General features: G+C 34.4%; 1 protein-coding gene across 2 annotated transcripts in view; it reads right to left on the reverse strand.

Moving 5' to 3' along the window:
- Window positions 1-15,059, reverse strand: part of LOC139149329 (tetratricopeptide repeat protein 27-like) — a 23,169-nt gene extending 8,110 nt beyond the window's left edge. Inside the window, exons 1-11 of one of the 2 annotated variants that reach the window (XM_070721045.1) lie at window positions 14,873-15,059; window positions 11,802-12,003; window positions 11,213-11,333; window positions 9,746-9,886; window positions 8,132-8,234; window positions 6,142-6,306; window positions 4,592-4,719; window positions 3,920-4,032; window positions 3,457-3,523; window positions 927-1,040; window positions 573-668 (exon numbers count right to left, since the gene is read on the reverse strand). In XM_070721045.1, the coding sequence (XP_070577146.1) occupies window positions 573-668; window positions 927-1,040; window positions 3,457-3,523; window positions 3,920-4,032; window positions 4,592-4,719; window positions 6,142-6,306; window positions 8,132-8,234; window positions 9,746-9,886; window positions 11,213-11,333; window positions 11,802-12,003; window positions 14,873-14,957 (1,335 nt within the window). In that variant the 5' untranslated portion in view covers window positions 14,958-15,059. Of the gene's footprint in view, window positions 1-572; window positions 669-926; window positions 1,041-3,456; window positions 3,524-3,919; window positions 4,033-4,591; window positions 4,720-6,141; window positions 6,307-8,131; window positions 8,235-9,745; window positions 9,887-11,212; window positions 11,334-11,801; window positions 12,007-14,872 lie in introns of both variants that reach the window. The other variant, XM_070721044.1, reaches the window with a different exon arrangement.
- Window positions 15,060-15,067: the final 8 nt, after the last annotated feature.

Here is a 15,067-nt window from a genome sequence, read left to right on the forward strand (position 1 = left end):
CATCACAAACGAAACTCATTATGTTCATGGGATGGGGGTTTAGCTCTATTTCAATTATTATGCATAAATTTGCACAAACTGCATGGAATGATTACCCATAGAGATTGTGTTATGTGTGTGATATTACATCAAGGTTCAGATTTTATTTGTTGTTCTAAAACCAGTTAACAGCTCACTTTATTGAATTTGGAAAAAGTTAAAACAATTTTGTTATCAGTTCAGAAGCTCGCATCAGATAAACATCAATGGAAAAAGACAACACTACTGGTTTAAAGAAAACTTTGGCAAATTCTCATGCATTCATCATCAAATGGAGCCGAGTTCCTAAAGCTTTATATTTTCAGATAGCGTAGTTTGTCTAAGTAACTTGGTAAAGCAGTTACAGAGAAATGTTACTATGCATGTTTGAAACAATATGACATTTCACAATTATTCCGTATGGGAAAATTATTCCAATGTGACGAAAAGGTAATTTGACCTTGATCCTCTATTGGCACAATTATGCACTTCCCTACAATCACATTGTCATGAAAATGTGAACACTGAGGGCGCTGTAAGTTGACAGTACTCACCTCAACTGTCCACACTGGTGGCAAATTGCATGCGTAAAATAGATACATTCTGTCATGGGGTTTTGGTTTCTCAGCCCTAAACTGGTTAACCAGCAACTGTAATGAAATTAAGAAGGACATATTTCATCTCTGTGGACCATGCTTGCATGACTTTTATGTCTTTCAATCATTAAATCAAGCAATAACCTCAGGGATATAACTTTCAGGATAATAAAGATGGATGATTTGAATAATTGTAGGCATGAAGGTATACATAAGATGAGTGTACAGGGCATTCAGCTGGATAACTACACATTCCAATTTTCATGAATATAAATTCAGTTTTTTAAGAGTGAACATTGATTGACCTCTCACCTCCATCTGCATCATAGATCTCTCAATAGTCTTTGTCCTGTTGTCTTCCAGCTTGCTTCTCAGCATCAGAGCCATACTCTGAACGCACCAAACTTTAGGATTGGCCAACATAACCTACCAGAGGGGAGAAAAGTCCAGAAATGGTGAAATCTTAATGTGGCACTGACTCACTGGGTTGGAATTCAGAAAGCCTGCTTCAGGTACATACAGTATTGAAAGCATACATAAAAAATAGATAAATATGACAAAAATAAATCTACTTTCATGGTTTGCATAAAGATGAGAGGTTGTGATGTATCATATTGGGTTAGAACGGCAAAGTTCAGGATTTGAAAACTACATAGTTCATTACAGTATATAGGTCAGCCTTAGGGCTACAACACGGATCTGGTGTAATTTTCTCAATTGACTAGGATGGAAGCTGTAGACTCTATTACACTTAATCACTTCAAGGCAAACACAACTTCTTCCACAATCACACTGTGTTAAAAGGACTTAAGGTATTCAGCAAATGGTGGCTTATGTGAACTAGATGTTTGACCTAGAAACAGATAAAAACACAGGGACTTTTGAATTCAAAAAGGTGCATTATGAATATGAATATTGGAAAAAAATTTGAGTTTGAAACTAACGTTGAGATTTATGACATTTAATCTGCTTTGCATGTTAAGTCACTGTGTAAAGAAGTTAAATCATTTCAAGATTTTAATAATTAATAAATCTTTTAATTGACATCAATTATTCATAAATGTATATTTTTATGAAACTCTTAATGAACTATGACCCAGAGTATTATGAAGAGACTGAAATGCGTCGATGTGAGACAAAAGACAATGGCAACTACTTGTGGATAAAATTTAGGCAGAGAGACTTGTTGAAGAAATGGTTGAATGATGTGTCAGAACCATTTTGTTTTGAGGCAAAATAGTAAATGAAGCAGATGACATATTAGCAAAACCTGATCCAGAATGAAGCTGAAATTTGTCAGGTTCAGGCCATTCACGTATCTGCAAGATTTATTCTCTACAGCTGTGGACTTAATAACCCGCGGATATGTTTCTGACCTTTCCCTATCCATTTATCTTCATTGGGAATTGTTCACCCTCAGGCTTTTCCCAGTGAGAAATTTCCAAATGACACGGCAAACCGATTACTGAACAAGAAACTCCCGAACAACCGGCAATGTTATTTGTTACACTTCATTTGAGAATGACTCGGAGGGTAGAGAGACACACTGCATCAGGTTGAGCAGGAATGCAATTTTACTGACGCACAAGGAATAGTCAGTTTCAAGATGTATGCCAAGGACACTTCTAGAAAGACGGCATGGGTGTCAAAAGCCCCGGCAGTACCCTATTGAATTTGTCCAATTATTTTCACAAGGTGCAAAAAGAAGATTGTTAGACAACAGTGCTCTGACAGATACATTACATGTACGATTTTGATCAACTATGATATTAAACAAATCTTTGATTAAAGGCAATCTGGGATTTGATACAGATTCATGTCTTTATGTTACACAGAATTCCTCTAAGCTCCAAATTGCTTGATACAGCTCTGCAGTGCTATGTCACTTTATCCTGCGATGAAATGACTGTGATTTATTCTAATACTGAATGTCATAAACCACGGTGGGATTATCAGATTATCTTGCATTATTGAAGATGCTAGCATCAGGTACACGCAGTTGACTTTGATCTCAGTGTATACAAGTATACTGACAATATAGACTCTTCACTATCAATGTGATTAATGCTGCTACTGAACAATTTTCCAGTCACAACTTCTGCAAATTGATGCATGGCAGGTACTACACACAGAGAAAGATTACTCTTAATGAAAAGATTTAACATTACTATATTGTAATACAATTTTGTTTCGAGCAGTATGATTGAACAGTGGGTGACTGACGAAAAAAGAAAAATTACTGTGATTTTAACCCCGGTCTAATATTCTATCACACTCAGGGTGAGCCCATAAGCTCACACAGCTATGTAATTTCAATAAAGTGACAGTTCACTGATCGTATTTGGATGAAAATAATTTTAGGATACTCCTCTTTGTAACAAAAGTTGACAGCCACGCTGTCTTGCTTGCTGCGTGTGCGTCACTTGCTGAGGACCCACTACTCAGAACATGCTGCAGAATACTTTGTACCACAGCAGTAATCTTAACACAAAATGGCTGCCAACGTTCAATGCACGCGCACGCACAGCTGGATGCTATCGAACGGTGCAATATGTTTTATCCCATACGAAAATAAAGCAATACTTTTTAATTTATTTTCAATTTTTCCAGTTAATTATGTAATTTTATAACTTTAATTGCTTGCAAATTTTGCTCAATGTAAAAACTATTTAAGTTGGGCCGTTATGTGCAATGACGAATTCACAAGAATCATTGGATTGCAATTGTGACCATACCGTCAAGAATTTTAAGCTTATCGTACTGTACCGACGCATGTGTATCAGTGAGCAGAAAATCATCAGAAAATGATGCCTGATCGGTTTTTTCTTCATCATCAACTTACTTGAACAAAGCTGTGTAGCTCTTCAACCAGCAGCTCTTCTTTTGGTTGTGTTCGTTTGTGTTCCATGCTGAAACAAATTGCATTTATCACAATGTGGATTCAACTGAAAAATTGAACATTTGAAGAATTCAATAGTAAGAGAATTCAGTGGTCTATAGCTCACAGTAACATTGCATATCCACGATGCTCTAGATTCAGGGCTATCAGCATGGAAAGATTGGAGTTTGTTACTTTGAAACTCTTCTCACTATGGAAGCGATGTATTTGCTACATACATATTTACATAAATACATACATATATATATATATATATATATATATATATATATATATATATATATATATATATATTTATATATATATATATATACACACACACACACATACACACAGATACACACAAACACACACACACAGACACACACACACACACATACATACATACATACATACATATACATACCACATTGCCAGGATTACTGCTTGCTCAATACCACTCAGTTCAATTCCTTCAATGACCTCTGGGTCTGTGTACTGAACTTTATTCAGCAAAGTCTCATCATTTAAAAGTAGATCCTGAAAAATTACAGTCAACATAGACAAAATAAAGTCTGAATTTGTAAATTGAGATTTTTTGAATCATAAACTAACGTTTTGATGGAGAAAGTTTTTTTTCATCAGGATGGATTTCATTCCATTGAAAATAATTTTGCAAAAAAATGTTCGACCATGCAGATTGTAAGCATATGTGAGCTTGGTTGAAGTATACTTTAAGATAAAGATTTGATTATACTTGCTACATACTCAGTTTCTGGACTAACATTGATTTGATAGTGAGGCATATGTTTGTCAGACCTGAAATGCTCCAGGGAAAACTGGTAACGAAGATAACGAAGCATGCCGGTTCCTGCCTTTATCTGTACACAGACATCAATCACACCAAAGATAATCAATTCAATTCAAATATCTGGCTGTCTCGCTTAACAGTAATTAAAATTGCCGACAAGACTTGCATTTCAACAAATTTACATCTACAATGGATGAGGCAGACATGAAACCAGTAGCCAGGGCTGGACTTATCTCACTGAATATTATGTTGTCTTTGGATGTGATGGAGACGAAATGAATTTTCTACCTTTGGCAGTGAGTCAAGATCTGACTGTACAGCGTCAATTTCCATGGCTTTGCCGTCTGTTCTATGAACTTCAAGCAATAGCTGTGCGATGCTGTGTTGTTGAAACTGTGTTCTTTTACCCAAAGCACCTGTTTGAAACCATCACAATGACAGTTTAATAATCCACACGGAATGATGCTGCAACAAAAAATAATACATCTTTCGCTTTCCAAACCTTTCCTACCCTATCATACGGTTATGTAAAGAGGACAGCAATTTTTTTTTTATATCAATCTGCATCAAGATCAATACTTTGTCATACTGAAGTTTGAGTGACATCGTTTTACACACAGAAAAGGAAATCGAGACCAACACATATTCTTGTTCTCAAGAACTACAAAGATGTTGGCAGCAATTTTGAATTTTGCATGGGTTTTGTAAATTAGAATATTTGTCATACAGAAAAAAATCATATTGCAACTGGGAGATATTTTCCTTCTAGATTTTAAAAGAGAATGAAAGACAAGATCATGATGGAAGCCATCATGAGTAACGCATGATTAACACTTGTGACTATTGGCAAGTGTAGAGTAGCCATACAGTGTCTTTAATATGCCTCCCAAGAAATGAAAGTCACAAAATCTCTTGGCACAGTAATAAAACAGTGGTTGAAATATAGGCATAAGCCTTATCAGGTTTCATTGCATGGGCTAACATTTCTCTCCTATTATCTAGAATTCCTTCAGTAAATCTGACACAAGCTGTGATTTATGATTGGTGCACTAAATACGTCATGAACAAAATTATACTTCTTTTGATACAGTAAATACTTTCAAAGACATTTCATGCAGAGTACACTGTATGATACAGTGGCACATTTCTAAAAGCCAAAAATTAGATTACTGGACTCAATACATTAAATGAAAGACAGGTAATTATATTCCGCCACAGTGCATCAATATACTGTGTGTGTATACAACGGTATACTGTGCCCCAATTACTATGCTGCCATTCACCTACATTGCAACAAACTGCTGTATGGGAAACGATCTGGTAAAATTTTGATCATGATACCACCTATTTAAATTTATGCAATGAGAAACTGGGAAATACAGAGAGAAAACAAATGTCATAAAATTATTTTCATATGTGAGAGAAACTAGGCAATACAAAGAAAACAAATTTCATATTCACACATAAAATTATTTTCATATATGAGTTAACATGGAATATAAAGACAACAAATTTCATATTTATACAGATTTTGTTTTCATACATGATAAACCACGCAATAGAGGAAACAAACTTTATATTTACAAGGAGAATTATTTAAAAAAGAAAAACATGTTTTTCTTCTATTCTGTTAATGGTCCACCTCAACTCTAGTCATTCAGAGTTATTAGTTTTACCAGGAATTTGTCAATAATCTTTGAAATACACAAATTTCAAATGTCAAAATATTCTGGTAGTAGTGATGATTTCAACAAATTTCCTGCTGTCAGCAAATTATTTTTCAAATGATGTTTGACATTATATCTTGTTGTTACAATTATTTACAGCTATAAACTTACCTGTAAAATTAGTGCTTAGCTTGGCTGTGTTCCTGGCATTTGCAAGTTGTTCTTTAGATTTCTCATAGTTGTAATAGAACCCGTAAATGTAACTGCACTCGAGATGAAACTGAATTCGCTCAGATTCTGACACTTTGCCCTCGGTGAAGATTTCAGAGCTATTCACTAAAAATGTTCCATTTCAAAAGAAAAAGACTTTTACATTACCTACAATTATTATGAAAATTTTAAAATTCAATAAGATGAAAGGAAATGGTACGGGTATATGTAATAAGAGCAGGCAGATTACAACATTCCCTGTGATTGGCATTATTGTGCAAAGATACCTTTCTTTGCAACAGAATTGGTACACAGATGTGCATAGAGACACTAAAGATTGATTCAAAGACAAGGAGAGTGTGACGACTCTTGATAAATTTCACTCAGTATGAAAGAAGGAAGGTTTTCGAAAGTCAAGAGCTCTCTTTTGTCAAATCAACATCCGCAAGAAGAAGTCCTCATCAGCTTCACAGTTATCAAACCACAGGAGCAAATGCATCACAGATGAATCATATCCACTTAAGATGGAGCTGCATGTTGCCAACACAGTTTTTTCAAAGCAAGATTTCTCATCAAAGATGACAAGAAAACTCTCTCATACTATATATATATAAAGCAGTGACTCTATAGTTTAGTATGGCAGCAGTAGTTTACCCGATGGATGAACGGGTCGTATATTTGGGGTAAAAAAACCTCAATTTGATGTTAATGATAACGATTAATTTAAGTCAAAAACTTGACGGTATTTTCTGATTTGCTAATATTTTCTGATTAAAATCATGATTAGCAAAATTAAAATGCCTCTTATTCAAAATGTTACAACTTTATTGCTAAACAAAGAAGTAATTTTGTTATATAGCATTTAAAGAATATAATGTGAAAATTTCAGAAATTTTGACCCAGCAAGAGTTGAGTTAAATTTTTTGGAAATTTTGAAATTGAGAGGAAAAAGAAGCCAGGAAATTGGGCGATTTGCATACATTTGCATAAATAAACACTACTTTGTCGAGCAACTTTTGACTGCTTTACAAGCTAGAAGGTGATCCCAACCAATATTTTCTTCTTGGGTTGACAAATTAATCAAAAATTGAATGAATATTTGCCAAAAAGTGATTTTTGAGCAAAATACACAGTGTTGGGTGCAGAGCCCACTTAAAGAAAATCAAGCAATATGACAAACATTTGTGAAAGTCCCCATGTTGACTTTTGAAAATTATTTAACAAAGAAAAGCTTGATGGTCATATTTAAATGATGAATATAGTTTTCATTCCTCTGTTAATTAACTTTTGTTTATTCTTCTCAAAAATTAGATCTGACAGCTTCTCCCTTAAAGTTTTTTTTCTGATACTAAAATGCAGATTTACAGTTTTTTTAATAACATGAATTCAAAATGATAAGATTCTTTTTTAACTAGTTTGTTCCAATTATCTCTTCATTTTTCATGAAGTTATCCAATCATCAATCTGCCAGATGATGCAGTGAGTTTGTATTTATTATCAAACATCTGCCAACGTCAGCACAAAATACTGAGCCTTCTCATACCTTCTGAATGGCTGTAATGGCTTCACAAACACTGTTTAAGCACAATGTGTATTCTAGGCACAGTCAAACACTAATTAAGAGACACAAGTAACTACACAAACACTGAACCATTTGTTGAGGGCTGTTAAGTACATTACAGGGGTTTTCTTACTCACAAAAATCTAAATAATTGCCAAAATTATGGCAACAAATCGGAGCCAAAGGAAACACGATTAGTTTACACATGAATTTACACATTTGGATAAAGGACTGTCAACATAGCTATTAAAAGCAAAATTAAACATACATTTAACAGAGATTGGAAATTGCAAATTTGTGTGCTTAAGTTTAAATAATCAATGGATATTACCTGACTCAACAACATGTGGATTAGAAACTAAATTACCGCAGCTAATAGTGTTCACACACCTTTATCAATTGACTCCATGATCAGACTATGAATCCTGGGAGAACTTTCATCCAAGAGGCGCTGCTGCACAAACATGCATCGTATCACCCACCAGTCAACAGTCTGTCAAGAAAAAGACACAGATGAAAGGTGACTTTCAATATTTAGGAAGTTCATGCTTTCAAACACCTTCAGATCCTTTCAGGTTTAAAAAGAATTCAAGACAGCTGTGTTAAAATTATATCAGATTTACATGTAAATTTGCAGTGTGCAGTAGTATAAACGGCAGTACAAACTTGTAAGATCGCAGTCATGAAATACCGTCATTAATAGAGGAAAATCTATGAGTATTTCAATAAAATTTCGTTTCTGAAGTATTGTGTTACAGACTGATTAAATCCTACAATTAGTGTTTCCTCAACCAAGACACAGAAGAGTTTTCATTGATGTAACAAAATTGTTTGCCGTCAATTTACTAGTGTATCACTGACATGAAGAAATTTCCACAAATTCCTAAAATTCCTGAACAAACACTGAGAGTTGGTGAATCAGAGGACACACTGCCTTCAATGAAGTAAATTCCTCAGCAAAAAGCAAAAGCAGTATTTGTCAGCAGATTTCAATTTTGTATGAAGACCTAATTAATAGATACCGGTAGGAAAAGACAGTGAAGGTAGTTTGCAGCAATAAACGTTTTATCTGTACTACTACAGAGTTGAAAAGACCGAACTACACAAATCTGCCCTGTCCAGTGAAGGCAGTTTGCAGCAATAAACATTTTATTTGGACTAGTACAGAGTTGAAAAGACTGAACTACACCGATCTGCCCAGTCCAGAGAAGGCAGAATGCAGCAATAAACATTTTATCTGGACCACTACAGAGTTGAAAAGACTGAACTATACCAATCTGCCCAGTGAGTTTCCCCATTCGTGAACCAGATGTGAAAGGCAGATCAACATAAATACCACCAATAAATGAAATTTTTGTTGAATATAGAACTAGCTTGCCAAATTAACAACTACGAAAAAACAAAATTATGGATTTTAAGATCAATGACCTGCAACATAATAAAACTGATTTATTATGTCGATTTTAGCGCAGGCTGATCTTAGACAAACTGAGACAAGGTGTTCAAATTTCAAAATATTTATGTTATTTTTGTATTTTGCATTTATAATAAAATAAAATGAATATTAAATCTCTAATATTTATTTCATGTTATTGTTATACCTTTGAATAGGTATATCATTGTAAAACGTACAGTCTTAGTCTGATGTTTTGAGTAGCTTATATACCATTTAATTGGCATAAATCAACCTGATGCCATTGTATAAAGTCTGCATGCATATATCTCTAAAAATGTCATGTCTTTGTAGTTTCCTAAGATGCATGTCTGTCTCATGAAGTTGGTTATTTTTAACAATAACAATTTCACTGTTAGCTCAGAAACATTAAATTTGTTTGACAAATTTTACTTCTTTTCATAATTAACCTACAGTACCTAAAGGATTCTAAAGCTATACTCATTTTTTCTACCTGCCCATTAAAAGGGAAATTTATGGTAAAATATACAATGTCTGTAACTGCAAGACTTGTTACGTTTGGATACTGAAGGAAGATATTGAAATATTACCTGGCATTCTTTCAGTAAATTCCTGCTATCAACTAGGAAGATGATTGCAAGTAATAAATACAAAGGGTGAGAAATCAGTGGATACATGGTCTCATCTTCCTTCAATAACTGATTTGAGATGTAATCTTGAAATTCTGTATCCTGCAGAAAAAAGAAAATCTAAATTAAGTTCAAGCAAAGTGGTGAAGATGTAAAAGCTGTGATAATACACTAGTGTGATGAGTAGGGCAGGATATGTTTGCAAGGGCAAAACTAAAATGTGCAGTCTAATACTGTAATATGATTTAGACTTTGGCACCAGTACAAACAACATTGAAGGTTTAGAAAATGTCAGTCTTCAGTAAAATTCTCCTGTATGTCAGCACATGTACTTGATTTTGTTATTGTTTATCATATTTTGACAACATTCAGGTAAACAAGATCTTTTCTTTTTCTATGAATGAAAAGGATTTACAAAACAATCTACTAATTCCATGTAATCCTACATGAGAGTGGATTTCTCGATTCCATTGGCTACAAGAGATGCTCGATTCCATTGGCTACAAGTTATGCTATACAACAAGAGAAAGATCAATGTGTAAGCCCTTTAACCCTTTGAACCCGGCTCGGACAGAAATGTCCGATGACGTCATAGAGTACCAGGGGGTCAGGGTGCAAAGGGTTAAGGTAGAATGCACCTCTGGGACTTACATTTGGACTCTAAAACTTTTACAATATTCACTTGGTCTATCACTTGTGGGGGCTCAATTTGAAACTTATGAGTAAATAAAGTTTTCACTGGCTTAGTTTCGTGAAAATTGGGAATTTTATTTCCTCAATAGAGATAACACAGAAATGGTGGCCATTTTGAATTTCACATATTGGTAAATATTGGGTCATTTGTTTCTTCAGTAAAAACCTTTGCATGGAGACCCCCAATTTTTCCTTCTTGATTTTGAAAGAGAATTGTTGAAAATTTGCTGAAGAAAAACCTCAGCAAAAGTTTAAGTATTTTGTTTTCAAGGCACATACTACCTTCAAGCTCCATTGGCTGGTACTTTTGATGCATTATTTTTGTAAATAAGTTAAGTAGGTATCTTTCTTTCCGCAAAAGTCATGATGAAATTCCAAGTGTTCAACTAGTCAATTCAGTTTGTATGTGTGTAACGTGCAACATAACTCTTGACAAGTGGACTGTAGTCTACAAGTAAGAACTGATTTGCCATCAATATATTGCAGATAATGCATCATGTTATGTTAACAAGTCTTTGTATTTTGGCTTACTGTATGGAGAAGTCTAGATAAGATATTTGTTACTGAACATAAATAATGAAAATATAAATTGTTACAGCTGTTGTCTCTTGAAATTTTGACTTTTTCAAAGTCCAAAGATTGATTTATGGGTACCTAGGAGTACCATTCCATATAATTTGCGATACAACATATTAACAGGAAATTTTACACAAAAAACGATGAGGAATTACTCACCTCTTCATTATAGCTGTCAGATAAAAACTGCAATGGATTTTCTTTGATGGGCGGTCCAGTCCAATTAGCTTGAATAAAAAGCTGTAAAAATGACACTCCCGCACACAGTATGCAGAGTTGTCTGTAGACACAACAGTACGTAAATGAAATCAGATTTCTATCATTATGCTTCAGTTGGTTTTTCTCATCAATTGTAAATTCAGTAATATATATATATATATATATATATATATATATATATATATATATATATATATATATACACACACACACACACATACATACATACACACACATATATAGATAGATAGATAGATAGATAGATAGATAGATAGATAGATAGATATGTAGAAGTACATATATGTATGTGTAATTAGATCAAGTACAAATCAAAACTTAGTCATAACTCAGAGTTTCACAGATTTCACTGATCTTCAAATGACTAACAGTATGTTTATATATATGACATGTATATGCTTCAGTTGTTTTTTTTTCAAATATTGGATATTTTTAGCAAGATTATGACAGGAAGTCATTTTCTCCATGACTTTCTCTTGGCCTTACACTTACAGACTCACTTTATTCTTACCTTTCCTTCAATTCATCTGGTGATGACTCTGATAGAAATTCTTTGATGTTGTCCAGTAGATTTTCATGGAGTAGTCCACTTTCCATTTTTCTTTTGCCAGTGTCTAAGATTCTTTTCATATTTTCATTCCTACACCCAGCGTCATAATTGCCGTCACAAATATGAGTTATCATGGTGATTGTTTCTTGGATTCTTTCAATTCCTGCTGGTCACAAACATTTTGTTCAAATACGTTGATTGCGTTCCATAAAGTTTGAGCATGAGGCATTCGTGTTTCTGGGAGCCGCCATTACTGGAAGTTGGTAATGGCGGCTCCCAGAAATGTTTTTGGAAGGCAATTGACGTGTTTGAACGAATACCAAACCCCATAAACGACAAGTTTAGTGTAGTATAGTGTTTAGTTTTCAGTAGTGATAAATCGGTAAATCAGTAAATATGTGGGATTTCACACCCAAATGCCGCACCATGTGCAGCGTGCTTATTTTGAACTCTACAGGGCCTTCGGCATCGTAGCTCTACTGGTAAGCGAGGTCGCAAAAACCAAAAATCACCGACCGCCTAACCGTAGACTCGTAGAGCTACAATTTTGCAGCTCCAGTGAAGAAAGATGTCGGTTATTAGAATAGAAGGCCTGTGCACACTTTGATGCTCGGAGTCGCCCCTTCCTATTATTTATTGTTGAGTGAGCATGCCGAGGCAGTAATGGTACTGTGACCACGCATCAAGTTACTGTGCAAAGCTACAGCTGTAAGGGAGCGTTCAGTTATTATGGCCGGGGATGGGCCGGCAAATTCTTCCTGCACATCAATTGTGCCAAAATATTGATGACCCCCCTCTTTTAAGATGACAAAAATTTCATGACCCCTCCCCCCAACATTGCTTGAGTAAAGCTGCACACACAAACACCTCGGGGGGGGGGGGGGGTATTGGGCGATAGAATCCCAAAAAATCATTCTTAGATTATTTTCAAATGACCCTCCTTACAAACTCACAAGGTGTTGATGTTCAAATTTCCCCTTCTGACTTGCTATAATTTCTAATTACCCCTCAAAGGGATTGGACAGAAATTACAGGTGGATCACAATATTTTGCGCAAGCGTGTGTGTACAAAATTTTGATATTTGGATTTAATTGATAATCAGTTGTTGATAATGTTGATTCACTATCCATGGTAGTCTATGAGAAAACTATGTAATACTCTATCAATACAAAACTATATCTATGCATTTATCGATATTTGATAATTGACAAAAATGTACTTAATTGGAATAGGGTTGTTACAACTGGTATGTGGACAAAAAATTTGACTTTAGAATTTCACCAAAAATGTTCATCCACAATACATGGGAGTCTATGATAAAATTGTGAATTATTTTTTTTCCATGAAAAACTTGCTATACTTGTGCATATACAGACGTTGAATAATTAACATAATTGTACTTGGTAAGAATATGATGGTTAAAGGTGCATATTATGTGTACAAGAAAGCTGATTTTGGAATTTCACCGAAAACGTTCATGCACTATACATGGGAGTCTATGAGGAAACGATGAATAATTTTTTTCCAATACAAAAATAGGTAAACCTGTGTACTTATGTACTCTCGATTATTAATATTAATGTACTTGATTAGACTAGGGTGGTAACAAAAAGATGTGTTCGCCAGAAATTGGATTTTGGAATTTCACCGAAAGTAGATTCACTGTACATGGGAGTCAATCAGGAAACTATAAATAATTTTTTTCCAATACAAAAATAGGTAAATCTGTGTATTTATGTACTCTTGATTAATGCAATTGATTAGACTAGGGTGGTTAAAAATGGATATGTGTGCAAGAAATTGGATTTTAGAATTTCACCAAAATGTTGATTCACTATACATGGTAGTCTATACAGAAACTATGAATAATTTTTTTTCCAATACAAAACTATCTAAATCTGTGTATTTTATAATTTATTTTAAAGTACTTAGTTAGACTAGGATGGTTAAAGGTTGATATATGTGCAAGAAATTGGATTTTGGAATTTCACCGAAATGTTGATAATATTTTTAAATTAATTTGTGCTTTTATTGGTGTTTGGTAATTGAGACAAATGTACTTGATTCAAATACGGTATTTGAAAGTTCAGATGATGACAACAATTATGATATTGGAATTTCACCTAAAAGTATTATTTAACTTTTCATGGTACTAGTAGTCTACAGGTAACTTTAAAAAATTTCCCTGACAAAACTTGCTTTATCTCTAATATGTAAGTAATAGGAATGGTTCATTGCCCTCAGTGAGCTCGATTTACAATAAAATAATCGCAATCGTACCCGGCCGGTACCTATCCGTAATCCATAACACTAGGTCAAAATTCGAAATACACTAGTTATAAACATAGACACAAAACAGCACAGAACAGACAGTAAAGCACCGGTACACACAACAAAGTCAAATTCATGAAAGAAAGATATATGGACCTCTGGGCAAAAGGCCAAGAAGTGGTGTCAGATAAGACAAGCCTCAGAGTTGCCAAGTCAAGATGTTCATGTGACAGATAATTATACTTTTGTTCAGATTTACAGTTAAATGACTACAGAGAATGAAATCATGCAACCAGTCATTTTTATCTCCCAGAATACTTCTGAACACTGAAACAGCTTTTTGACAGGACGAATACTTATGAAAATTAAGTGACCCCCTCTGAGCTATTTGAAAAATACATGACCCCCCTTTGTAGTTTTCAAATTTGAGGTGACCCCCCTGGATTTTGCCGGCCATAATAACTGAGCGCTCCCTAACAATATTGACTACAGTTCTGAGGGTTAGCACTACATACGCATGAGTTTGACATAAATACTGATCATCACTCAGGATTCCAGTGCAGTTGAGTATTTTTGCAAGTATCGTAAGTATACAATAACGTTAGAAATATTAAATCTTTATCAACATAATTCATAATCATAAATTTATCAATTTATTATTTTTTTACTCTCTTCCCATGACTAATACCGCCCTATGGCCCGTGATATGGCTCAAATGACAAAACACGTGCACAACAGACAGCAAGTCCATGATACGTACCTGTGACATCTTGTGGTTGTACGTGTCGACATTTGAAAAGCGAAATCTCTAATGATGAAAGAATGTTGTTCACAATAGTATCCATCACACCTATATCGTAGGATAATCATTAAAATAAAGCATTCACACTAATCAGTAAAATCTTGACATTTCGTTTCCACAATTTCACATGGGCGCAGCCATCTTGTAATCGCA

This window comes from Ptychodera flava, chromosome 14 (genome assembly GCF_041260155.1).
Source record: "Ptychodera flava strain L36383 chromosome 14, AS_Pfla_20210202, whole genome shotgun sequence".
Lineage (NCBI taxonomy): Eukaryota > Metazoa > Hemichordata > Enteropneusta > Ptychoderidae > Ptychodera > Ptychodera flava.